General features: G+C 47.8%; 1 protein-coding gene across 2 annotated transcripts in view; it reads left to right on the forward strand.

Moving 5' to 3' along the window:
- The window catches only part of Tuba1c (tubulin alpha 1c), a 66,368-nt gene that overhangs the window by 40,625 nt on the left and 1,528 nt on the right, over nucleotides 1-24,215 (forward strand). The window contains exons 1-3 of one of the 2 annotated variants that reach the window (XM_075960594.1): nucleotides 19,757-19,915; nucleotides 22,210-22,432; nucleotides 22,558-22,706. In XM_075960594.1, coding sequence (XP_075816709.1) covers nucleotides 19,913-19,915; nucleotides 22,210-22,432; nucleotides 22,558-22,706 — 375 coding nt within the window. In that variant the 5' untranslated portion in view covers nucleotides 19,757-19,912. Of the gene's footprint in view, nucleotides 1-19,756; nucleotides 19,916-22,209; nucleotides 22,433-22,557; nucleotides 22,707-24,215 lie in introns of those variants that run through there. The other variant, XM_075960595.1, reaches the window with a different exon arrangement.

Raw genomic sequence — 24,215 nt, forward strand, 5'->3', positions numbered from 1 at the left:
CCATCTGTAATGGGATCTTGTGCCCTCTTCTGGCCTGCAGGCATACACATAGACAGAATATTGTATACATAATAAATAAATAAATAAATATTTAAAAAAAAATAATTTTCTGGTTGGGAGTCACCACAACATGAGGAACTGTATTAAAGGGTCACAGTTAGGAAGGCAGCAGAAGTGCATGCGTTTAATTCCAACACTGATCTCCATGAGTTTGAGGTCAGCCTGATCTACAAAGCGAGTTCCAGGACAGGCAGGGCTACTAACAAGCAACTCTGTCATGGGGGTTGGAGAGATGGCAAGTGGTTAAGAGAACTTGCTGCTCTTGCAGAGGTCTTAAGTTCTGTTCCCAGCACCCACATGACTCCATAACTGTCCATGACCCCAGTTTCAAGGGACCCAGTACTTTGTTTTGGTCTCCTCTAACAGCGATTGCAAATGGTGCTGACCCACAGGCAAGCAAAACACTCACACGCATGCTAACCCTCTAGCAGGAAAGCTAGGGTGTGGCTCAGCATTTGAATACCTGCCAAGCAAACACCCGGTCCAGAGTTAGATCCTTAGCACAAAATAAATCAGGTGTGGAAATGTGTGTACAGCTGTGGTGCTAGGGGACAGCCGGTGGGGTCAGGAGTCAGAGGTCATCTTCCACTCTGATATAGGAGAGTTTATCAAAAACAAACAAACAATAAAAAAAATCAAGGTGGTGGCACGTGCCTTTAATCCCGGCACTCAGGAGGCAGAGGTGGGCAGATCTCTGTGAGTTCGAGGCCAACCTGGGCTACAAGAGCTAGTTCCAGGACAGGCTCAAAAGCTACATAGAAACCCTGTCTCGAAAAACCAATCAACCAACCAAACAAACAAACAAAAAAACCCATTAGGATATACTATTAGAATAGAATAAGGCTGGAGAGATGGCTCAGAGGTTAAGAGCATTGCCTGCTCTTCCAAAGGTCCTGAGTTCAATTCCCAGCAACCACATGGTGGCTCACAACCATCTGTAATGAGGTCTGGTGCCCTCTTCTGGCCTGCAAGCATACACACAGACAGAATATTGTATACATAATAAATAAATAAATATTTAAAAAAAGAATAGAATATATTTGGTTGTATTTGGATGGAGAGATGCTTCAGCAGTTAAGAGCAATCGCTGCTCTTGTAAAAACTCAAACTCCATTCCCAGCACCCATATCAGATGGCTCACGACCACCTCTACCTCCAGATCCGGGGGCTCTGATGCCTTTGCCCTCTGAGGACCCCTGTACCCATGACTACATGCCCACACACAGGTACATAAATTAAAAATAAAATAAATCTGGGGCTGGAGAGATGACTCAGAGGTGAACAGCTACTCCCCAGAGGACCAGAGCTCGGTTCCCAGCACCCATGAGGGCAGCTCACACACCCTGTAACTTTACTCTCATGGGATCCAATGCCCTCTTCTGGCCCCCGCAGGTGCTGCATGCACAAGTGCCCACCCACAAACACACACTCATACACAGAATTTCTTTTTAATTTAAAATATATCTTAAATTTTTTTCTTACATGTTTTTAGACCAGTTGGGCCTTGAACTCACGGAAATATGCCTACTTCTGCCTCGTGAGTGCTGGGATTAAAGGTGTGCACAGCCACCACATGGCTGTTACACATTTTCATATGAAATAAAGTATCTTAGTTAGGGTTTCTATTGCTGTCAAGAGACAGGATGACCATGGCAAATCATGGAAAGCATTTAATTGAGTGGCTTACAGTTTCAGAGCTTTAGTCCATTACTATGGCAGGACATGGAGGCATACAGGCAGACATGGTGCTAGAGAAGGAGTTGAATGGAGGAGTTACATCTTGATCCTGCAGGCAACAGGAAGTGAACTGAGACACCGGACAAGGCTTGAGCATATGAGACCTCAAAACCCACCTCTACACTAACACACTTCCTCCAACAAGGCTGCACTTCCTAATAGTGCTACTTCCTATGAGCTTTTGGGGGCCAATTACATCCAAACTACCATATAAAGTAAAAGAGAAAACGAATATCTGGCCATGTGACTCTGCAGGTGTCCCTGTCCTTCCTTGCTTGTGACAGGTAACTTGTACATGAATGAGCACAGCTCTCTGTCAACAGTGTCGCAGCTCGGGACACTCATCCCCAGGAGCTTGATTGCAGACAGCAGAGATCTGGTTTATTTTTGCTCTGTTCCCTCTGTGGAGTGGGGAGGGATCTTCAGCAGCACAGGGAGACTGTGCTAGCACATGGTCCCCAGGTGCTTAGAAGAAAGTGGCTTGAACTTGTTTTGGTGAAATTCTCTGAAAGACACTTCTGGGTTTTGACCATAATCCCTTTCTGTTTGGCCTGGGCCTTGTCTTCCAAGGTGTTCCCAGACTCTCTAGTAGGCCACCCAGGCAGGAGCTCGGCTGGAGGAAACTCGTTTTGTGTGTTCACACTGTACACCTCAAACTCTGTGCAGCCCAGGGTAACCTGGAACTTGCTGTGATCCTTCTTTCTCAGTTTTTGTCCAGACTGGTGGTTCTCAACCTTCCCAATGCTGTGACCTTTTAATACAGTTCCTCATGTTGTGGTGACCCCAACCATAAAATGATTTTCGTTGCTACTTCACAACTGTAATTTTGCTACTGTTATGAATTGTAATGTAAGTACCTGCCCCCCCCCCAAAGTCGTTCAATCACCAAAGGGGTCAAGGCCCATAGGTTGAGAACCATTGGTCGAAAGTCTTTTCCCCTGTCTTGTGGACCTGCTGAGTGACCTATTTCGCGGGCAGAGTAGGTCTGCCAGGGATTCTCACTGGAGACTGGAAGGTTCCAGAACCGCTTATCCGAGTTTTCTGAGGAGTGTGATTTTTTTCTTTTGCTTTCTTTATTTTGGGGGGGGGTCAAGACAGGGTTTTTCTGTGTAAGCCTGGCTGTCCTGGAACTAGACCAGGCGGCCTTGAACTCACAGATCTTCCTGCCTCCCTAGTGCTGGGATTAAAGGGTTAAGTCACCACCGCCCAGGGAGGAGTGTGATTCTTCAAAGATTTAATGAGCCCTTCCCCACCCTTGCCCACGTGGACAGCAGGAACTGGAAGGCCTGGTGTCCCAGAATGCCAGGCTGGAAGAGTTCTCAGAGAGGATGTTGCCTGGTGCCGTCAGGTTGCTCCTGTGGAAAGCCGGGCCCGATGGGAGCTTAGGGAATCTGAAAAGGTCAAGTGGAAAAACATGAGCAGGTCTCCCATCTCGGCAGTAACAAACAGGCTTATGGTGAGTTTCACCTAACTGTCCACCCAGGGTTACTTTTATCTGAATGCACTAACAGGAGTTTTCTTCCAAAAGATTCCAGCAGGGGGCAGCCAAGCATAAGCATAGGTCTCAACGCTTACAACTGTTTTACAGTATGAGAGTACTTTATTACAAAAGATTTATCTATGTTACGAGTGTTTTGCCTGCATGCATGTATGTGCAGCGTGTGTGTGCCTGGTTGCTACAGTGGTCAGATGAGGGGTTGGATTCCATGGAACTAGAATTAGGGATGGCTGTGAGCCACCATATGAGAACTGGGATTCATTCTCTGGGTCCTCTGCAAGAGCAACTAGTGTTCTTAGCTACCGAGAAATCTCTCCAACCCCAGATTAAATCTTAAAAGAAGAATTTCGCACGACTAGGCCTATGTTTTATCTTATCGACCTATAATCTTGTCCAAGGCTCCCCAGAAGGGGCCCTATGATCTGATCTCACGTAGGAAAGGAAATGGGGGGGGGGAGAGAAGGGAAGAGAGGAAATGATGGTTGGGGAAAGGGGTACAGTGGCACACTCCTGTGACCCCAGCACTTGGGAAGCAGAGGAAGGGCTGTCTCTGGTTTGGAAGAAAATAACCCTTAAAGGGAGTGGCACTATTCGGAGGTGTGGCGTTTTGGAGGAAGGGTGTCACTTTGGAGGTGAACTTTGAGGTCTCATATATGCTCACGATACCACCCATTGAGCCACCTCCCGAAAGCTGTGTAGCTTCAGTGAACCTTCCGTTTCCTGTACACATCCCCTGCAGCTGGAGGTGGTGCCCAGGAGAGTGCGCGACTGTAGTCTGGATGGGGCACAGTCTTGTTGGAGCCACAACTGTCCTACTGAGGACAGAACAGCTTGTTCAGCAACAGAAGCCATATAGGAGTGTGCCCTGCTGGGTTTGGTCCCAGGAGTTCCTCACTGTGCCATTGTATGTTGGCAGAATGGAATTTACTTTTCAAATTGACCGGGGTTACAGTTAACTGATTGCTTTGAGTCTCAGGAGAGACTTTGGACTTTGAAACAGAGACTGTGAAGGATTATGGGGATGTTTGGAGTTGGATTGAGAGCATTTTTGGATTATGATTTAACTCCAAGCCTATGGGTGCCAGGGAGTGGGATGTGGTGGTTTGAATTAGAATAACTCCCATAGGCTCAGGCTTTGAATACTTGGCTCCCAGTTGGTGGACTGTTTAGGAAGATTAGGAGGTGCGGCCTTGTTGGAGGAGGTGTGTCACTGTTAATGGGCTTAGGGAGGGGGACTAGGCCTCTCTCTCTCTCTCTCCTTCCATCATCTTGCAGACCAGATGTCAGCTCTCAGCTATTGCCCCAGTGCCCTGCCTGCCTGCTTGCTGCCATGCCCCCTGCCGTGATCTCATGAACTTTCTGAGCTGTAAGCAGACCCCAAATTAACTGCCTTCCTTTGAAGCTGCTTTGGTTGTGGTGTCTCCTCACAGCAATAGACAAGTAACTAAGACATACAGCATACACACACACACACACACACACACACACACACACAAACACACACACAAGTGGATCTCCAGATGGGTCCTGGGAACCTGACTCGGGAGACAAGGGAATGAAGAAAGACATATAGACAAAAGAAATGGGCCATGCTCTCTGCTGGAGACCTAAACCACCAGCAGCTGCCTGCAAACGAGGCATGCAAACACCTGGGAGAAAGAAGTTGCAGCTAATGCATCTGTACACACACCAGCCAGGGGAAGGCTTTGCCATGCCACTGGTCTAAGGTGTTGGCAGCCTTGATGTGGCCACGCTCATGTCAACAACACACAGTGATCAGGCTTTGAGCAGCTGTGTGTGTTAAAGGCAGGCTCCACCAGGCTCCACCAGGTCCGGCTTCTGCCTGCTCATCTTTTCTGGGCAGCTTGTTTTATACCCACAAACAAGTAGAAGCGTCCTTGTTTTTTTTTGTTTTGTTTTTTTATTATTTATTTATTATGTATACAGTGTTCTGTCTGCATGTGTACCTGCACCCCAGAAGATGGCACCAGACCTCATTACAGATGGTTGGGAGCCACCATGTGGTTTCTGGGAATTGAACTCAGGACCTCTGGAAGAAGAGTCAGTGCTCTTAACCGCTGAGCCATCTCTCCAGAGGCTTCCTTGTGACTGGGGATTTCTGAGTCTATTCTTCTACCACGTTGTCTCCTCCCCCTGCCATGACCTTCAAGTTGTTATTTGTACCTCCAACTTCACAGCAAGTGAAGCCTGTTCTGTTGCAGCTCTTGCCCACTGACTTCTCTCTTTATTCACTTTTCTTTTTATAACACAGTAGCCAAACCCAGACTGGCCTGGAATTTACCATTCTTGTCTCCTGAGAGTCGTAGACAGAAATAAGCTACAGTTAAAAATTTGTGTGTGGAGCCAGGCGGTGGTGGCTCATGCCTTTAATTCCAGCATTTAGGAGGCAGAGGCAGACGAATCTCTGTGAGTTTGAGGCCAGCCTGGTCTACAAGAGCTAGTTCCAGGACAGGAACCAAAAGCTACAGAGAAACCCTGTCTTGAAAAACCTAAATAAATAAATTTGTGTGTGGCTGGGTGGTGGCGGCACACGTCTTTAAGCCCAGCACTCAGGGGCTAGAGAGATGGCTCAGCGGTTGGGAGCACTGACTGCTCTTCCAAAGGTCCTGAGTTCAATTCCCAGAGACCACATGGTGGCTCACAACCATCTGTAATGAGGTCTGGTGCCCTCTTCTGGCCTGTAGGCATACACACAGACAGAATATTGTATACATAATAAATAAATAAGTAAATAAATAAATAATTTAAACCCAGCACTCAGGAGGTAGAGGCAGGCAGATCTCTATGAGTTTGAGGCCAGCCTGGTCTACAGAGTGAGTTCCAGGACAGCCAGGGCTACACAGAGAAACTATGTCTCAAAAGGAAAAAAAAATTGTGTGTGTATGTGTGTGGTATATGTGTGTACATGACATCCTTATGTATGTGCAGGGAAATGTGCCCTCCTCCTGTTCTTTTAATGTATTTACACTTACTTTTTTGCAGACAGGGTTTTTCTGTGTAGCCCTGGCTGCCCTGAAACTCACTCTGTAGACCAGGCTGGTCTTGAACTTACAGAACTTGCAGAACTTACCTGCCTCCCACGTGGTGAGATTAAAGGTATGCACCACCATCACCCAGTTTCACATCTTGTTCTTTACCTTATTTGTTTAGTTATTTGTTTGTTTGTTTATTTTTGAGATGGGTATTTTTGTGTGTGTAGCCCTGGCTGTCCTGGAACTTGCTTTGTAGACCAGGCTGGCTTAATCTCAGAGAAACCCTTCCCTGGAGCAGGGCTATAAGCTGCTGTGCTTACAGTGACTCTGTGGTGTTCCTTGGCTCCCGACTGCTGGGATACCTTTCCATCCGAGCTGCAGTCCTCACCCTTGATGTCACGAGTCTGATAGGCTCTCCTGGTGCCTGTGCTCCCCACCGTGGTCTGAGCTGCTCTGGGACCCTGTCCCTCATCCCCAGTTCATTGGCAACAGGCTCACCTTCTTGCTCATTGATCATTTAGCACCCAGTTCACCAATTGGGTAAGTTTCTCCTTTGGTCAGTGTAAATGTGTCCCTGAGTCCAAGGAAGTGACCACTGAGTATAGGGAGGGCACCCCTCTGGTACTGAGGTACCCCCAGTTACAGTCTTTAAGGCACCACTGGCCCTAGTCACCTGACCCATCCCCTACCCTTGGAGCAGCAATCCTGCAGTTTCCTTGGGCCCAACTAGGCTCTTGTGGCCCCTCCTGCCCTCTTCTCCCATCGTTCTCCCAGAGCTGCCCACAATCCTACAGCTTTTCCAGGCCCTTGTGGCTTCTGCCACCTCATGCCTGACCCTTTCCTGTGGATGAGATCACCCCTCCTTCATAGAGCTCGGTTTTTGTATATGCCTTCTGATCTCTACAAAAGCCCTGATACCAGGTGCTGAGCCAGGTAAGGCCTAGTCATCATTTGGTCCTCTCTGAGTCCGGGGGACACCCACGAGTACATGCTGCAGCCACGTTTTCCTGTCTCTCTGTCATCCATGGGACGTGTCTTCCATACCCTCTCATTTCCCCTTTGGGATGCTGCTGAGGGAATCTCCAGCCTCTACACACTGCACCCTTAGATAATCCATCCAAATGGTCGCTTAGTGGCACCTTTGTGGATACAGTGAGTGATTGGGGAAAAGGAGAGAGATTCCCATTCATCCAAATGGTCGCTTAGTGGCACCTTTGTGGATACAGTGAGTGATTGGGGAAAAGGAGAGAGATTCCCATTCTCTTATGTTCAAGTTTTCTCTTTTCTCCACTCAAAGCCCAGGGTTATCCCCCCATCCCCCAGACAGGGTTTCTCTGTAGCTTTGGAGCCTGTCAGGGAACTAGCTCTTCTAGACCAGGCTGGCCTTGAACTCACTGAGATCTGCCGGCCTCTGCCTCCTGAGTGCTGGGATTGAAGGTGTGCACCACCACTGCCCTGCCCCAGTTTGCTTTTTTTTTCCTTTTTTAGTTGCCCAGTTTGTTTTTTATCTGATCTTTCCCGTTCCATGTCTCCCCTCCCCAACACACCTATCTTTTATTAAGTTACCATTGATAGTTCTGTAAGCTTGTTGCAAAGTGGAGGCTGGAAGCTGGACCCAGAAGGGGAGACCAGTGTATGTGACATTCACGACACAGCTCTCTGGCTGGTGCATCTCTCAGCTCCCTCCGGCAGTGTCTGTGTGCAGGGCTCAAAAATCTCCATTTTGGGGCCTGGCGGTGGTGGCACACGCCTTTAATCCCAGCACTCTGGAGGCAGAGGCAGGCAGATCTCTGTGAGTTTGAGACCAGCCTGGTCTACAAAAGCTAGTTTCAGGACAGGCTCCAAAACCACAGAGAAACCCTGTCTCGAAAAAACAAAACAAAACATAATCTCCATTTTGTGTGTGTGTGGTTTTTCGAGACAGGGTCTCTCTGTAGCTTTGGAGCCTGTCCTAGAACTAGCTCTTGTAGACCAGGCTGGCTCGAACTCACAGAGATCCACCGGCCTCAGCCTCCTGAGTGTGCCATCACTGCCCGGCTTAAAATCTCCTATCTTTAAGCCTTCTTTGGTCTTAGCTTACTGGATTCGGGTGTCTTTTAGGAATGAGTGGCATTAGAGCGTTTTCTGCTATTCCATTTCAATTAAAACCTGACTCTGAGGCTGGGCGGTGGTGGTGCACGCCTTTAATCCCAGCATTCCGGAGGCAGAAGCAGGCGGATCTCTGTGAGTTCGAGGCAAGCCTGGTCTACAAGAGCTAGTTCCAGGACAGGAACCAAAAGCTACAGAGAAACCCTGTCTCAAAAATCCCAAAAAAAGAAAAAAAAAGCTGACTCTGGAATTGGGGTGTGACCTCTCCTTCTCCAGACCCAAGCACACTTTTTAAAAGGATTCCTCCAGGGGCTAGAGAGATGGCTCAGAGGTTAAGAGCACTGGCTGCTCTTCCAGAGGTCCTGAGTTCAATTCCTAGCAACCACATGGCGGCTCACAACCATCTGTACTGAGATCTGGCACCCTCCTCTGGCACGTGGGCATACATAATAAATAAATCTTTCAAAAAAAAAAAGATTCCTCTAAAATCTTTGTTCCTTATATCAGATAAGCCACACCCACAGGAGCTGCCAGCCACTCCTCCAGATGCCCCAGGAAACAAGCCACACCCACACGAGCTGCCAGTCACTCTCCTCCGGATGCCCCAGGAGTGCTCCCTGCACCGTGTCTGCAGAGCTCCCTGTAAAAGGCTCAGCAATTGGACTCACCAGAGTCAGATATTTGTGCTTGGCAACAAGCAAGGGAAAATGTTTTTAGAGATGACCTTTCCCTTGACGTCTGGCTCATTCTGTAATAGGGGTTTGAGAGTTTATGGCTATTCTCTGAGCTAAATTGAAGTTTTAAGATACTAGAGATAAGCTATTTTGATACCCGTGGTGGGAAGATCACTTGAGGCAGGAGTTGAAGGACACCCCAAGCAGCAGGCAAGACACCCGTCTCTGAAACAAGATAAAAAAAAATCCTGAGCCTGGTGTTGTATATAATATGCCTACTTGGGCTTCTGAGGCAAGAGGTTCACAAGTTCAAGTCCTGCCTGGTATATCAGTATCTAGTTAGGAGTGGTTGATGAGAACCTGTTTCAAACAAAAAGTGAAAAAAAAAAAGAGTTGGCTCCATGTCTTCAGTCCAGCACTTGGAAGACAGAGGCAGGCAGATCTCTGAGAGTTCAAGACCAGTCAGATCTAAAAGGAGACCATTAGACCCTAAAAAGATGAAGGACAAAAAGAAAAAGAAGAAAAGAAAGGCACTTACTTGACACCAAGCAAAAACCTGAGTTTGATTGCTAAGATCCACCTGGTGGAAGGAATTGATTCCTACATGAATGCCCTATAACATTCATACTTAAATTATGCATGCACACCCAAACAAATAAATAAGGAAATATTTTAAAAGTAACAACAACAACAACAAAAAAAAAACACAGTAAAAAGAACGGGGCGGTGGTGGCGCACGCCTTTAATCCCAGCACTCAGGAGGCAGAGGCAGGGGGATCTCTGTGAGTTTGAGGCCAGTCTGAGTTCCACAACAATCATGACTACACAGAGAAACCCTGTCTTGAAAACCAAAAAAAAAAAAGAAAAGAAAAGAAAGAAAAGAAAAAGAAAATAAGACATATACTTAATCTCTCTGCCAAGTTCCTGGTACTGAACTCCTAAACTGCTCAGAATTTCCTGGGTGATAGAGCATCTGTTACAACATTGTTTTTGTTTTTGGTCATGTGTATGAGTATGAGAATGTGCATGTCAGCATATGTAACACCCGATTTGGTGTTACACCCTCGGTACAGTTTGCGCGCCACTGTACCAAACGCGAGTCGGGCAAGGGCCTGGAGATTGAAAAGAAGACACAGAGAGACCAGGGTCATTCGAAAGGAGATCAGCCGAATGCCACTTTATTCAGCATTGGGGGAGTCCTTATCTACCTGACAGCAGCACAAGGATCTCCACCCAGGCAGGTGGGAAATTACCATATTAACAATGGAGTAAATGCCCTGCAGCTAACCACTAGGCGGGGCAGGCATAGCACAGAAACACACAGGAAGCTTAGTTAGTTGATCATAAACTGTCCCCGCGAATGCACCACAGGAATAAGGGAGACCAGGGCCCTCCAAGCATAAGAACCTCGGAAGCCAGAGGCGTCAGATTTCTGGGTGCTAGTGTTTTAGGGCGCTTTGAACATCTGCAGAAATGAGTGTGAATTTGCTGAAACAATAGCTTTTGTGTTTTCTCAGAACCCTCCACTAGATTCCTATCTTTTTGTTCGTTTATTTGTTTTTTGAGACAGGGTTTCTAGGTAGCTTTGGAGTCTATCCTGGGACTGGCTTGGTAGGCCAGACTGGCCTTGAACTCACAGAGATCCACCTACCTCTGCCTCACTAGTGCAGGAATTAAAGGTGTGCACCACCGCCCAGCTAGATTTCTGTCTTAGGACAGAAAATGCCCCAATCTCACAGAATCTGCATAATCGTGGCCCCATTGGTCTCATCTTCTTTTCTCTCTCACATACTGCTCAGCCATCTTTTTCTTCACCGTGTGTGTGTGTGTGTGTGTGTGTGTGTGTGTGTGTGTGTGTGTGTGATGGTCTGGAATACACTATATAGTTGAAGATGACCTTGAACTTCAAATATGCGTGCTTCTGCCTCTTTGTTGGAATTTCAGGTGTGGCCACTGTGTCTGGCTGGAGCCCAAGACCTCCTGCTTGCTAGGAAAGTGTTCACTGTAGCCACCTCCCCTGGCCTCTGGCTTCTGCCCTCCTCTTTCTCTCTGCCCCACAGTGCCTGTCCCTGCCTTGTCTTCAGGGACAGCAGAGTCCAGTGAAAAAGCAGCCTTCCCCATCAACCTTACTTCTCTTTTTATGATTCCCTAACAATGTGCTTGGAGTTGGGCCAGTGGGCCAAGAGACCCTCAAGACCCTGAACAAAGGAACAAACGAACGCCAAGAAAGCAGGGTTTCAGAGCTTGTCAGGATAAGGCGCGAGATGGCCAAACAACCTGAATTTTAAGCTTGTTTCTTTGTTTTGAACACAAAGAAAATTTCCCCCTCCACAGTCTGTGAGCCAGGCTCTGTCCCTTGGGCTCCACACAAATCTGCGGAGCTGGAGAGGGACCTGAGTAAGTTGATTTTCGTAGTTCCAAGCTGTTCCACATCAACCACTTACAGGTCAGCAGGGACCACAGCTTTACCAAAACAGAGAGCTAAGGCATTGGAAATGAGGAAATCTGGATCAACCAGAAACATGAGACCTCTCAGTGTTTCTAAACAGCTTATATTCCAGATTCGGTTGGAACAAAATATGCTGAAGGGGAAGGAAAAAGTACACGGACTGCTGTACAAGATAAAACAGCCAAGAGCTTTCAAAGTAAAGGCTCCTTCATTGACCGTACCTTGTGAGGGGCTGGACCGTTCTAGGTTTGGATGATTGGGGAAATGGATGTGGTTATAGCACATTTATTAGACCTGCCTGCACTTACGTTTCTGACATTACCCACACTGGGCATTAGCTTACTCCTTGAAGCTCGCAGGCTCAGGTAGAAGGACTGCCAGGGTTGCATAGCAAAACCTGGTCTCAGCCAGGCACTGTGGCACGTGTATGGAATTCCAGCTCTCAAGATGCAGAGGCAGGAGGACCACCACAAATTCAATGCCAGCATGGTCTGTATAGTGAGTTCAAGGTCAATGAGCAACTGCCCCCCCCAAATAAAAACCAACATGGTGGTGGCAACCCACAATCATAGATAATCTAGAACTTGAGAGTTAGGGGCAGGAGGATCTAGAGTTCAAGGTCATAAGACCTGCCCCCGCAAAGGTAAAGGATAGAGGAAGAAAACAAAGAAGCAGAAAAAAAGGGGTGTAGCTAGAGAGATGGTTCAGCAATTAAGAGCACTGGCTACATGACAGCTCCCAACTGTCTGTAACTCCAGTTCCAGGCTCACATCCTCACACAGAATATACATGCAAGCAAAACACCAATACACATAAAATAAAAATAAATGAATCATTTTAAAAAAGAAAAAAAATCGGGGCTGGCGAGATGGCTCAGAGGATAAGAGCACTGGCTGCTCTTCCAGAGGTCCTGAGTTCAATTCCCAGCAACCACCTGGTGGCTCATAACCATCTGTAATGAGATTTGGCACCCTCTTCTGGCCCACAGGGATACATGCAGACAGAATATTGTGTATATAATAAATAAACAAATCTTAAAAAACAAAAAAGAAGCCGGGCAGTGGTGGCGCACACCTTTAATCCCAGCACTCAGGAGGGAGAGGCAGGCGGATCTCTGAGAGTTCGAAGCCAGCCTGGTCTACAAGAGCTAGCTCCAGGACAGGCTCCAAAGCTACAAAGAAACCCTGTCTCAAAAACCAACGAAATAAAAAAGAAAAAATCTTTGTCAGGTGCCATAGTCCTGTAATCTCATCATTTAGAAGGTGGAAGCAGCAGGGTTCAGGGTCATCGTGGGCTACTGAGAAACTCAAGCCTCTGGTCTACGCGAGACCCTGTCAACAAACATGTAAAACAGCCAAAATAAATATGAGAATAAACAATCGGAGGCCCAGTGGGTGATGTTAGCACTACTGTGGAGGGCTGGGGTGAAGGGGGAGCAGTGTAAGATTTGGGGGGGAAAGAGGGCTGGGGATACAGCAAAGAGACAGAGCAATGCATGCTTAGAATGTGGAGACCCTGGGTTCAATGCCCAGCACCAAAACCAAAACACACTCCTGAAGGAGCTGATTAGGAGAAAGAAGAGCGAAGCCGCTTCAGGAAGAACCAACCTGGGCTTCCGGCTTTAGTCGGCTGTGAAAATGGGATTCAACCTGAAGCCAGTGAAATGAACCAGGTTTTGAAACAAAAAGACCACTGATGCAAACAGTAAAAGAACTAAAAAAAATAACCTAACTTGGTCAAGGGTAGAAGTAGGGGCAGAGTGATACGCTCGCTAAGGATTTTTTTTCATTTACTTTTCCCTGCAGAAGGTTCTAGAATTTAAGCTATGAGGCTAACTGACAATACACGGATTAACAGATGGGGGTGGGTTGGTCATATGCTTTATTCATGCTTGTGAGTAAGTACGAAGGCCGTAAACAAAGCATGAAATCCAGAGAGCAACAATTTGGCCGAACTAACGATGGTGGAACTAAAAGAAGGACCCTGGGAAGGGGGTAAAGAGGGCAGCAGAGGCTTCAGGCCGTGGGAAAGACATGCAGTTAGCCCAGGTTGTCTGCGAAACGGGGCCTCCTGGAAATTCCCACCCTGGGCTGTTCTGTCCAGGCCAAGTGTCAGATACCCACTTTCCTTAAGAAGCGGCTCCCAGACGCTGAGAGTAGTCTGTGTCTTCTGGGTTGGGCACTAACGTTCACAGAAATAACTGCCTTTGGCCACAGCACAGCTTTTGAGCCACTCCCATGTCTACAGAGGGGGAAGCTATCCTGAGAGTTAAGGACCCTCAAAACCAGCCCCGTTTCTGTTGGTGTCGAGCAGTTACACAAGGAACAAAAACCCTCAGGGGCATTCCACTTTGGGCTGCCTGGGTACTTTCTACTTATGGGAATAAATACAATTATTAAATAAACATTGCTATAAATAGGGAAGTTTCCAGACCCCAGGGTACAGTACACTTAATGGAATAATAATGCAGATTAACTGAGAAATGTGAGCAGGTATTTTTAACTTTCCGCAAAAGAATTTTAACTATGCAGCCTAAAGGGATGAGGGGTCAAAGGGATTTCCATTGGTGGTGGTGGTGGTTTGTAGTTCTCAGGATTAAACCTAAGGTCTCCTTATATGCTAACTAGAAGCCTTGAGTAAGAAAGCTTGTCTGTTGTGTTAGAACACGGAAATAGAAGACATTGTTTCCTCAGATATGAAAACTGTTTTTCTGTAGCTATCTTCCAGAATGGAGCTAGCAAAGTCAGACTTGGTGGGACAGCTACTAGGGAGGCCTAGACGAGAACATCTCAAGTTCAAGACCTGCCTGTCTACAGAGTGCAGAGCTAGTATGGTCTATGCAAATTCCTTTTTTTGGGGGGGGGCAAGTTCCGAACTACAGCTCAGAGCAGAGAAGGCTGCTGGGGAGATCAGACTGTACTGTGACACACCCAGACTGTCAATAAAGTTCAACTTTGAATCGAGGGGTGGAGTCCTTGACTAGCTGACTGGAATCGGTCCCAGAGCTTTTGAAAGACTGAGATAGGGTGGGGCCTGGAGAGATTCTCTGTCTTTTTGTTTTGGGCAGGTAAAGAGAGGTCAGCTAGTCTTTCCTCAGTTGCTTTCTTGATCTACCAGGTTTGCAGTCCCAATATAACAATAGCATAGTGAGGAAACAACCTGAACCATTTTTCGTGTACCTTAAGCCATGTTTTTATGCCTTCACAAGTTGTAGATACACACCTCAAAACATTCTCAGGGCCGGGCGGTAGTGGCGCACGCCTTTAATCCTAGCACTCGTGTGGCAGAGGCCGGCAGATCTCTGAGAGTTTAAGGCCAGCCTGGTTTACAGAGTGAGTTCCAGGACAGGCAGCAAAGCTACAGAGAAATGCTGTCTCTAAAAACCAACCAAACAACAACAAAAAAACATTCTCAGATGCCGGGCGGTGGTGGTGCACACCTTTAATCCCAGCATTTGGGAGGCAGAGGCAGGAGGATCTCTGTGAGTTCGAGGCCAGCCTGGTCTACAAGAGCTAGTGCCAGGACAGGCTCCAAAGCTACAGAGAAACCCTGTCTCGAAAAACCAAAAAACAAAACAAAACAAAACAAAACACAAAAAAACATTTTCAGATGCTCACAGCCCAAGCTTTCCTGCCATCAGACCTGTATAATTTGCATTTACACACCTTAAGTCGCTTTCTTCATGTCCTCAGACCTTTTTTTTTTTGGTTTTTCGAGGCAGGGTTTCTATGTGGTTTTGGATAGAAAGGAGCTGGGTGTTTGCTGCTGTCACAGCAACCTGTCAATCAAGATTACATACTAAACCGGACAGTGGTGGCACACGCCTTTAATCCTAGCATTTGGGAGGCAGAGGCAGGCGGATATCTGTGAGATCAAGGCAGCCTGGTCTACAGAGTGAGTTCTAGGACACCCAGAGCTACACAGAGAAACACTGTCTCAGTTTAAAATCTCTCAAAAATAAAGCACCCTTTTTTTTTTTACTTCAATAGGAAAACTTAGGGCTTAACCACAATACACACTAGGCAAAACCAAGCTCCAACAGTGGAAACAGTCTTTCCCAAGGGGCTCAGGTCACCTCTGGCCCTAGCCTTGGCAGCATTTCCAGCCTGCCTTCTAGATCCCAGCCTGCTCCATTTAAGTGTGGCTTGCGTTTCTAATGACAATCATATGGCAACATCTTCAAAGCTGCTAGGAGCTTCATTGTAACTTGTCTCTTTAGGAACTCTAACCCTGCCTCCCACTAACAGACCTCAGTTGTTTCCTGTGCTGCCTTCTTGTCTTCAAACCAATCTCACCTGGAGGACTCCTAATGTTACAAAGTTCGACAACCAGGGCAAGATACATTTTTTTTTTTTTGGTTTTTCGAGACAGGGTTTCTCTGTGGCTTTGGAGCCTGTCCTGGAACTAGCTCTGTAGACCAGGCTGGTCTCGAACTCCCAGAGATCCGCCTGCCTCTGCCTCCCGAGTGCTGGGATTAAAGGCGTATGCCACCAGCGCCCAGCTGGCAAGATACATTCTTCCATATGAATGCCTGCAGGTGTAGCTTTAAGACCTTGCTACACGTACATTGTTTTAAATCCTATCTTTCATAAACCTTGTTTACAAGACAGGAATTATCGTTTTTAAAAATCTATCCTAGTTAAAAATATCTTGGAGACCTGTTGCTGCCTTCTTGGTAGGTCCATTCCACGTTGGCCACCTTTAAGATGGCAGTGAAGTCACATGACATCCATCTTTTCCAACCCTAGCAAAGATGGTGACCAGCCACTGGCTGCCTAAAGATGGAATCATAGTTCTTCATCTATGTGAGGGCTGGAGAGATGGCTCAGCAGTTAAGAGCACTGGGAGCTCTTCCAGAGGACCTGAGTTCTATTCCTAGCAGCAGCATGGTGGTTCACAACCTACCGTCTGTAATGAGATCTGGTGCCCTCTTCTGGCCTGCAGGCAGAACAGTACACATAATTAATCTTTTCTCTGTAGCTTTAGTGCCTGTCCCGGAACTAGCTCTTGTAGACCAGGCTGGCCTCGAACTCCCAGAGATCCGCCTGCCTCTGCCTCCCGAGTGCTGGGATTAATGGGCCACTATTGCCCAGCAAGGAATGTGATTTTTTTTCTGCCTCCAGGAATCTCAGAATGACACGTCTGACAGCTGTCTTCCCGGTTTTTATAATCCTCTCTAGGGCTGGGATTAAAATCCTGCACCTCCATCATTAAAGGCACGCACCGCCTAGTTTCTATGGCAACTAGTGTGTCTTCTGGGATTAAAGGTGTGTGTCATTATGGCTACTGAGATTAAAGACATGTGTTACCATAATCTGGTCTGTAAGGCTGTCCAGTGGGATTGTTTTACTCTCAGATAGTCAGGCAGTCATTGAGGAATGGGATTATTTTTTTTAAATATTTATTTATTTAGTATACAATATTCTGTCTACTTGTATGCTTGCGGGCCAGAAGAGGGCGCCAGACCTCATTACAGATGGTTGTGAGCCACCATGTGGTTGCTGGGAATTGAACTCAGGACCATTGGAAGAGCAGGCAATGCTCTTAACCACTGAACCATCTCTCCAGCCCCCGAGGAATGGGATTCTTGAAAGACTGGATGACGCCTGTCCCCAACCTTGTCCATGAGAACAGTCCCCAACCTTGTCCATGAGAACAGCAGGATCGCCAGAATGCCAAGGCTGGAAAAATTCTCAGGGAGGATGCTGTTCAGTGCCCCCCAGATTGCTCTTTTGGATATCTGGGCCTGAGAGGAGCTCCTAGGGAAGCTGAAAAAGGCCAAGCGGGAGAGCAGGAGCCTTGAGAAATGCTAAGCAAAAACTCTACCAGCCAATATCCAAAAATCTCCAGCAGGGGGCAGCAAATTTAAACCTATATCATACAATCATTTCACAGCCGGAGAGGAGTTTTGTATGTGTATTGGAGAGGGGCAGACAGGGTTTCCTGCATACCACTGGTTGACCTAGAACTCACTATCTAGACCAGGATAACTGTGAACATTCAGAAAGCCTTCTGTTTCCACATCCAGAATACTAGGATTACAAGCAAGATTATGTTTAAAAAATTTCCCTTATCATGTATGTGTTTGGAAACCCACAGGCCACAGAGTGGGTGTGGAGGTCAGAGGAAAGGCTGCAGGAGATGGCCTGTCCTTCTACCATGTGGGTACTGGGTTTGACTTTAGATCATCACACTTGTCAGCGAACAGTAGTAACATGGGCGACCAAGGAGCAATTGAGCTCACCCGAGGACATTTTTGAAAAAAAAAAATTATTTTTATGTGCATTGGTGTTTTGCCTGCATGTATGAGACAGAATAGCCTATAGGGTTCATTGACCTTGATGGAATTTTCCATTTGGTCTTGAGTGCCCAAATACGGGTATGTATCACCACACCCAAATAAAGACTGTTTTCTTTTTTTTTTTTTTGGTTTTTCCAGACAGGGTTTCTCTGTGGCTTTGGAGCTTGTCCTGGAACTAGCTCTGTAGACCAGGCTGGTCTCGAACTCACAGAGATCCGCCTGCCTCTGCCTCCTGAGTGCTGGGATTAAAGGCGTGTGCCACCATCGCCCAGCTAAGACTGGTGTTTTTAACTTGTGATACATATGTGTGTGTGAGTGTACGACATTCGTGTGTGTGTGTATGTGTGTGTGTGTGTGCACTGGTGTATGCAAAGGTTAGAGGTCAATCTGTGCTGTCTTCCTTATGAATCTTCACCCTTATTATTATTTTTTTTTTCAAGACAGGGTTTCTCTGTGGTTTTGGAGCCTGTCCTGGAACTAGCTCTTGTAGACCAAGAGTTCCTGGTCTCGAGCTCACAGAGATCTGCCTGCCTCTGCCTCCCAAGTGCTGGGATTAAAGGCATGTGCCACCACCGCCCGGCTTCACCCTTATTTTTTGAACAAGGTTCTTCACTGAACTTGGAGTCCTCTGATACTGCAAGACCAGCTGGCCTTTGAGCTGCAGGGTCTTCCTGTCTCTCACTCCTCAGTGTGAGTGCTACAGGCAGGCCCCACTGCAGTGGCCAGGGATCTCACACTTCTCCTCGGTCCAGCTAGATGGTACGTCTGAGAATCCGCTTTGCAGAATCGTTCAGAAGTCTGCTTAGTGGGCTGGAGAGATGGCTCAGCGCTTACGAGCATTACCTGCTCTTCCAAAGGTCCTGAGTTCAATTCCCAGCAACCACATGGTGGCTCACAACCATCTGTAATGAGGTCTGGTGGCCTCTTCTGGCCTTCAGGCATACACACAGACAGTTTGTATACAGAATAAATAAATATTAAAAAAAAAGAAGAAGAAGTCTGCTTAGTGCTGAAGGAAAGCGCTGCTAATTCCACACGGTTCCATGAGCTCTCATGTGTAAAACGGGGACAGCTGCGTAAAACGGGGACAGCTGCCTCCGGGTTCTTGGACCAGATCAAATGGGGTGATGCGGAGTAAACAGTCAATTCTGCATCCCACAGAATCACCTGAGACCAGCTTGAGCACCACAGCCGGAAACCCATCCTTCAAGAGAGTGAGCGCTCTATTTTTACGTATGCCTCCATGACAGATCCCACTATAGATGGTTGTCAGCTACCACGTGGTGGCTGGGAGTTGAACCTGGGTCCTCTGGAAGAGCATCCAGTACTTTTAACAGCTGAACCATCTCCTCAGGCCCCACAAATCTCTCTTTCTGTTTTTTGTTTGTTTGTTTGTTTTTGTTTTTTGAGGCAGGGTTTCTCTGGTTGTCCTGGACCTCACGCTGTAGACCAGGCTAGCTTCGAACTCACAGAGATCCACGTGCCTCTGCCTCCCGAGTACTGGGATTTGTGCTCGGTTCAGCAGTCACTCTTATAGTGGACCGAATAATTCTTTAATACCTACGAGGCTAAGGCTCTCAAGACTCGGAAGGTTCACTTAAAGAGGACTAGAACTGAAGGCTGAGGCAGACTCGGCCTTCAAAAATAAAACCTGTGGAAAGAGCGCTGGGGTTGCGCGGGCAGAAATCCAGTACTTGGAGGTGGGAGAAGGGAGGGAGGATGGGTGAAGTATTTAGGACCCAGTGGCGGCAAGATTAGGAAACAAGATCGTCTTCAGGTGCCGCACCCGGGCAGCTGTAAGGCGGCTCGGCGGCTGCTAACTTCAGCTCCGCCCCTCCCACTGTGCCGTCAAATAAACTGGGCGTTTCCATCCAACTCCGCCTACAGAGTTTGGTTTGAACTTTCGAACTCGCTAATCATCGCCCTCGGTGCGGCCCGGGGCGGGGTCTGGTGTCCGCCCTCCCGACGCCGGGTCTGGGCCAGGGTATATAAGACCTCTCCCGGAGGCGGACCTCTCACTGCTGCTCCCTCGGACTCCTTGGTAGTCTTCTAGAGGGAGGTCCTAATCACCCTCTCCGACTCAGTTTTCGCGGATCACTTCAAGGACTAAATATGGTGAGTGTGGCTGTGGGGCCGGGATGGGAAGGTCTAAAGGGACCGCAGGAACTGCGGGCTGCCCGGGGATCTGTGCCTGCGACAGCCCCGCGACGGCCGCCTCCAGTTCGGCTGGTTTCTGACGACCGGGGTGGGAAAGCCTAGTCCACCAGACTGAATCGCTTTGGTCTGGAATCGCGTTCTTCCCTCTTGACGGCACTGGGAGGAGAACATCCCGTCTGTTTCGCTGGCCGCCCCTGGAAAGGCAGGGAGCTTTCACATTGACCACGAGAGTGGAGAGACTAAAGGGTATCTTTTTTTTCTCAAATGATGTCCCTTTCCCAGCTGGGGTACCCCGGAGGACCTCGTGCGCTCCGGACGGACTGAGCAAACACTTCCGGGCACCGTCCCCAGCCCTGTGACTCGCTGCTGAGTCACCTGTGACCAATCCCGGGACCTACCAGCTGTGCACCTGGGAAGGCGAGCTCCTCCGTGAAAGGGAACAATCAGCCGTCCAATATCCCCTAATCCAGCCTATTTCTAGCTCAGGGGTATATTAAGCTAAATTAGTTTTTTTTTTTATAAAGATAGAGCAAAGTATTTATTTGTTTGGTTTTTTGAGACAGGTTTCTTTGTAGTTTTGGAGCCTGTCCTGGAAGTAGCTCTTGTAGTCTAGGTTGGCCTCGAACTCAGATCTGCCTGCTTCTGCCTCCCGAGTGCTGAGATTAAAGGCGTGCATCACCACCGTCTGGCTGGAACTAGCTCTTGTAGACCAGGTTGGCCCCGAACTCATAGAGACCTGCCTGCCTCTGCCTCCTGAGTGCTGGGATAAAGGCGTGTGCCACCACCGCCCTGCTCAACAAATAGTTTTTGATTTCTAAACTTGAGAGTTGAGGCAGGAAGATGTAGGAACGAGGTGGCTTCCTGGACCTGTAGGCAGTTCTCTAGCTTCCGGGACTGTTGGAGGTTCCAAAAGTCCAGGTGAAGGTCATTTGAACAAGAGTTGCACCTCCTCCACAGTCCTCAGGGCAGGAGACACTGAACTCACTGTGGTCAGAACCTTTGATTGTTTTATGGGAAGCACAGAAGGAAAGGCCAGGTCAAAGGTTGTTGGTCCTGTCTTATTTCACTATCCTGGGCTGTGAAACTTATCGTTTCCTGCCCGGGAGCTGACACAGGTGCTTTGCATGTTTTATTTAATTTGGAATTTAGCTCTTAGAACAGGGCTACCCACCCAGGGTGGCCTTCCGGAAATGGCTTCATAGAAGTACCCAGAGGCCTGGCAGTGGTGGCGCACGCCTTTAAATAATCCCAGCACTCCGGAGGCAGAGTCCCATGGATCTGAGTTCAAGGGCAGCCTGGCCTACAGAACAAGTTCCAGGACAGGAAGAGCTACACAAGCCCTGTCTCTAAAGAACCAAGATAAATAAATGCAAGCAAGAAAGTAGGAACGATGAGGCTTTCTGCCAGATTCTAAGTCTCCTCTGTTAGGAATTGTGAGCATGGGTTCCTCCTTCTCAGGGCTGCTTCACTGACTAATCGAACATGGGTTTGGTAGCTTCAGAATTACTGTGATCAGGAAGGAATGAAAAATATTCCCCCACCGTTAGATTCTCTCAATTTTTCGTAGTGCCAGAAACGTACAATATCATCCCCTGGGGAACGACTAATTTCTCCTTTCTCTCCCCACTCTCCAGCTTCATTTCTTAGTGTGGTGAAGTTTCGGGAGCTGTCTGGCCCTCACAGCATCCTTTCCTCCCAGCAGATGGGTTGACAGTGGAGGGAAAATGCTTTCCTTACAGATTAGAGTCTTCACTGTTGGAAAGGCTGCCTCTGGCCACACTAGAGTCAACTGCTTACCTAGCATTTTCTCTGAATCATGGGACTGGCTTAGGCTGGTTTTACAGGGGAGAGGAAGTTTTGTCTCCTAAAGAACTGGATTAAAGAGGAACCACAATGAGCTCAGAGTGACTAGTCAAGTGACTCAGCCCTGGAAGGGAGGATTTTGTCTAGGTTAAGGACTCAGCAGCCTGCTTCAGGAGCTGGGGATTCTAGCATCATCTTGTGTGCCATTTTACAGTAGCGGGAACTGAGCCTGAACTATTAGGGATCCAGTCGGTGGACGGGCCTGGCCTTGCTTAGTAGGTCAATAGCATTAATGCCTACCTGAAAGCATTTTCCCCTGAGTTAGATCTTTTGATTGTGAAATGTTCTATACAGGGGCAATGATGTCTTTGAAGGTTTGTCATTTAGATGTGAGCCATCCCTAATTCCTCACTTGTCCTGTTCTGACATTTTCTTCCCCCTTTCCACAGCGTGAGTGCATCTCCATCCACGTCGGCCAGGCTGGTGTCCAGATGGGCAATGCCTGCTGGGAACTCTACTGCTTGGAACACGGCATCCAGCCTGATGGCCAGATGCCAAGTGACAAGACCATTGGGGGAGGAGACGACTCATTCAACACCTTCTTCAGTGAGACAGGCGCTGGCAAGCACGTGCCCCGGGCAGTGTTCGTAGACCTGGAGCCCACGGTTATTGGTAAGTGGACCAGGGGCTTCCCTGAGGCATTCTGCCCTGGTCACATCCTCAGACCTCTCTTCAGACGCTGAAGGATGAGTGAGCCAGTGTTGGTGGCGGGTGGCTGACTTGTCCTTCTTTTCCAGATGAGGTTCGCACTGGTACCTACCGCCAGCTCTTCCACCCTGAGCAGCTCATCACAGGCAAGGAAGATGCTGCCAATAACTATGCCCGTGGTCACTACACCATTGGCAAGGAGATCATTGACCTTGTTTTGGACAGAATTCGCAAGCTGGTAAGTGCAGTGTTATGGGGAAGAAGTTCTATGGATGGTTTTACCAAAATTTTGGGCATTATGGTAATTCAACGAGGACACTCAGCTGTCCAGGTGAAAACCAGCAAGTTTCTCATTCCCCCGACAGTGAAGACTATGTTAAGCTTCTGTTTCCAGCTCAGACGTTCACACCCCTCTTTTGATCCTCTTAGTCACACTGAGTAGGTGGCTGACACTTGCATGTGACTAATTGATAAAGCTCATTTGGAAATCTGTAGGCTCTCATGTTAGCTAGCAGTGAAGGCTCAGCCATGGCTGCGGCTCTTTCATAGTGTGGTCACCCAGCATTTACAGGGCCCTGGTTTCAGTCCTCATCACCAAAGGAACAAGGTTTCAGGTCCAAGAAGTCCATGTGAGCCACTTAGAAACAGCTGGAGAGATGGCGTAACAGTTAAGCAAAAAGCACTAGCTTGCTTGTCTAGAGGATCTAGGTTTGATTCCCAGCACCCATATAGTGGCTCACAGTTGTCTAACTCGAGTCCCGTGCGCTCTTGTCTCTGTGGGTACCACACACATGAAGTAAAATTAGAGCTTGCAGAAGAGTCTTCCAACAAAGCTCGAGGTGGAGTCAAGAGATTCCTTATTGGGGAAGCAGGTAATTGTTGGAACCTGAAGGTCCAAGATCAGAAATCCCAGAGAAGTAATTGCCTAGCATTCAGGGCAGCCAACTGGCTCTGGCTGAAAGGACCTAAGCAACTCTAGTCCTATCGGGAAAGCTGGTAAATGTGTTTTATTGAGCCACCTAATCAGATGACCACCCTTTGCCAGGCTTGTCAGTGATTAACATGCAGGCCCATAGGCCAGCAAGCTGTTTACTGGGGAAACCACATGCTAAGTCCAACCACAGCTGGTCTCCTAAAGCCAGGGCTTGCCTCATAACTTTATGCTTTTCTTGACTTCCCTTTGGGATTGGGTTAATTGTTCCAATGCAAATGACGTTTGAGCTACACTGAGTATTGAGGGGCACAGAAACCTAGTAAAAGCCACTACCCTGCTGAGATGATCACTACTAGAATTGCCTTTGACCTTGGTGCCTCTGTCTGCAGGATGGGCATGACATTAGACCATAGGATGCCTGAACTCTGGATCAGTAAAGTCTGCAAACTTAAGAGTTTCAGTGGCCTGCTCTATCTGCAAGGTCACAGGGAGGGAGCCAAGCAGCAGAGTACTTGTCTAGTGTGTACCAGGTTCTGTCTCCACGACCAGAAAAAAGTACGCGGAGGTCAGATTTGGCCTGCTCTTGTGGAACAATTTGCTAGTAGTAGGTAGACCAGTTGAGTGGAGCGGGGAGCCCTGGTGACCTGAGGTATCTAGTGGAGTGCTGATAGAAAGGGACTCACCTTGCCCGGAATGAATAGACACCCCGACATACTGAGTGTCTACTGTGCCAAGCATTAGTCCAGGTACTCATTTAATTTGCAACCTGCGCTAGGTCACTATTTTAATAAGTGAGATAGAGAAATTAATTTG

The sequence above is a fragment of the Microtus pennsylvanicus genome, chromosome 2 (assembly GCF_037038515.1).
Source record: "Microtus pennsylvanicus isolate mMicPen1 chromosome 2, mMicPen1.hap1, whole genome shotgun sequence".
Taxonomy (NCBI): domain Eukaryota; kingdom Metazoa; phylum Chordata; class Mammalia; order Rodentia; family Cricetidae; genus Microtus; species Microtus pennsylvanicus.